Source organism: Antrostomus carolinensis, unplaced genomic scaffold (genome assembly GCF_000700745.2).
Source record: "Antrostomus carolinensis isolate BGI_N321 unplaced genomic scaffold, ASM70074v2 scaffold35158, whole genome shotgun sequence".
In the NCBI taxonomy this organism is placed as follows: Eukaryota; Metazoa; Chordata; class Aves; order Caprimulgiformes; family Caprimulgidae; genus Antrostomus; species Antrostomus carolinensis.
Window position 1 is genome coordinate 902 of NW_010334258.1, and position 1,512 is coordinate 2,413.

At 56.3% G+C, this 1,512-nt stretch overlaps 1 protein-coding gene across 1 annotated transcript in view; it reads right to left on the reverse strand.

The window, feature by feature from the left end:
* The window catches only part of LOC104529765 (mitogen-activated protein kinase 7), a gene marked incomplete at its 3' end in the record, with an annotated part of 1,647 nt that extends 222 nt beyond the window's left edge, over window positions 1-1,425 (reverse strand). The window contains exon 1 of the mRNA XM_029086542.1: window positions 13-1,425. Coding sequence (XP_028942375.1) covers window positions 13-1,425 — 1,413 coding nt within the window. The remainder of the gene's footprint in view (window positions 1-12) is intronic.
* Between the last annotated feature and the right edge of the window lie 87 nt (window positions 1,426-1,512).

Below are 1,512 nucleotides of genomic sequence, written 5' to 3' on the forward strand. Positions count from 1 at the left end.
AACGCCGGCCACCGGGGCGTTGGGGACGGTGATGTTGGTGGCGTTGACATTGGCCATGGTGGCGTTGACGTTGGCCATGGTCATGTTGCTGTTGGCCATGGTGGCGTTGACGTTGGTCATGGAGGCGTTGGCCACGTTGACATTGGCCACGTTGACACCAGCATTGACCACGTTGACAGTAGAGTTGCCCATGTTGACATTGGCCACGTTGACATTGGTGTTGGCCACGTTGACATGACCCATGGGGACACCAGAGTTGACCACGTTGATGCCGGTCTTGTTGACCACGTTGACCTTGGCCACGTTGACGTTGACTGCGTTGACACCAACATTGGCCGCGTTGACGTCACCCATGGCCACGTTGGACATGTTGACACCAACATTGGTTGCGTTGATGTCACCCATGGCCACGTTGACGTTGACCACGTTGACGTTACTCGCGTTGACGCCAACATTGGCCGCGTTGACGTCACCCATGGCCACGTTGACACCACCATTGGCCGTGTTGATGTCACCCATGGCCATGTTGACGCCACCGTTGGTTGTCTTGATGTCACCCATGACCACATTGACGTTACCCACATCACCGTTGACCACGTTACCACCATTGGCGACACCTTCAACGCCACCACCCGGCGCGAAAGCGATTTGCCGGCGAATCCCATCGCGGCGAGCGTGGAAATCGGCGAGCTCGGCTACGATGGCTTCTTTGATCTCCTCCTTGGTGAGGACCCGGCGGTCGAAGGCGAAGTCGAAGGCGGGGACACACTCGGGTTCATCTTCAGGATCGTGGTATTTGGCCAAAAATGGGTGTCTCAAAGCTTCGGTCACCCCAACCCTCTCGCGTGGATCGAACCGTAACATCCTCCCCAACAACGCCAACGCCGCCGGCTCGGCGTCACCAAAAAGACTCTCCCAAGGAACCGGTGGCCTCGGTGGTAGACTTTGAACGTAAGACCTGACTCGTTCGGCACCGATGGCGGCCATGACGGTGGCTGGTGGTGTCCCTAAGACAGCCATGATGAGTTGAAGTTGATGGACGTAGTTTCTCCCCGGGAAAAGTTGACGTCGACCCAACATCTCGGCGAAGATACAACCAACCGACCAGATGTCGATGGCGCGGGTGTAACGGTGGAGGGACAGGAGAAGTTCTGGTGCTCGGTACCATCTGGTGGCCACGTACTCGGTGAGGAAAGCTTTGGTTTGTCTTGGGTCAGCTCCTAAACCTCTGGCCATACCGAAATCACCGATCTTCAACTCGCAATTCTCGTTGACCAAAAGGTTGCTGGGTTTGAGGTCACGGTGGAGAACGTTGGCCGAGTGGATGTATTTGAGACCGCGGAGAAGTTGGTAGAGGAAGTAACGGACGTGCTCCAAAGTCAACGGTTGAGATGAGTGGATGATCTGGTGGAGGTCGCTCTCCATCAAATCCAGAACGACGTAGCTGTAGGGAGGAAAGAGGAACCAAGTGTCCAGGAAGGGTTGGAGATGTTCCTCATGGGGCCACCACCC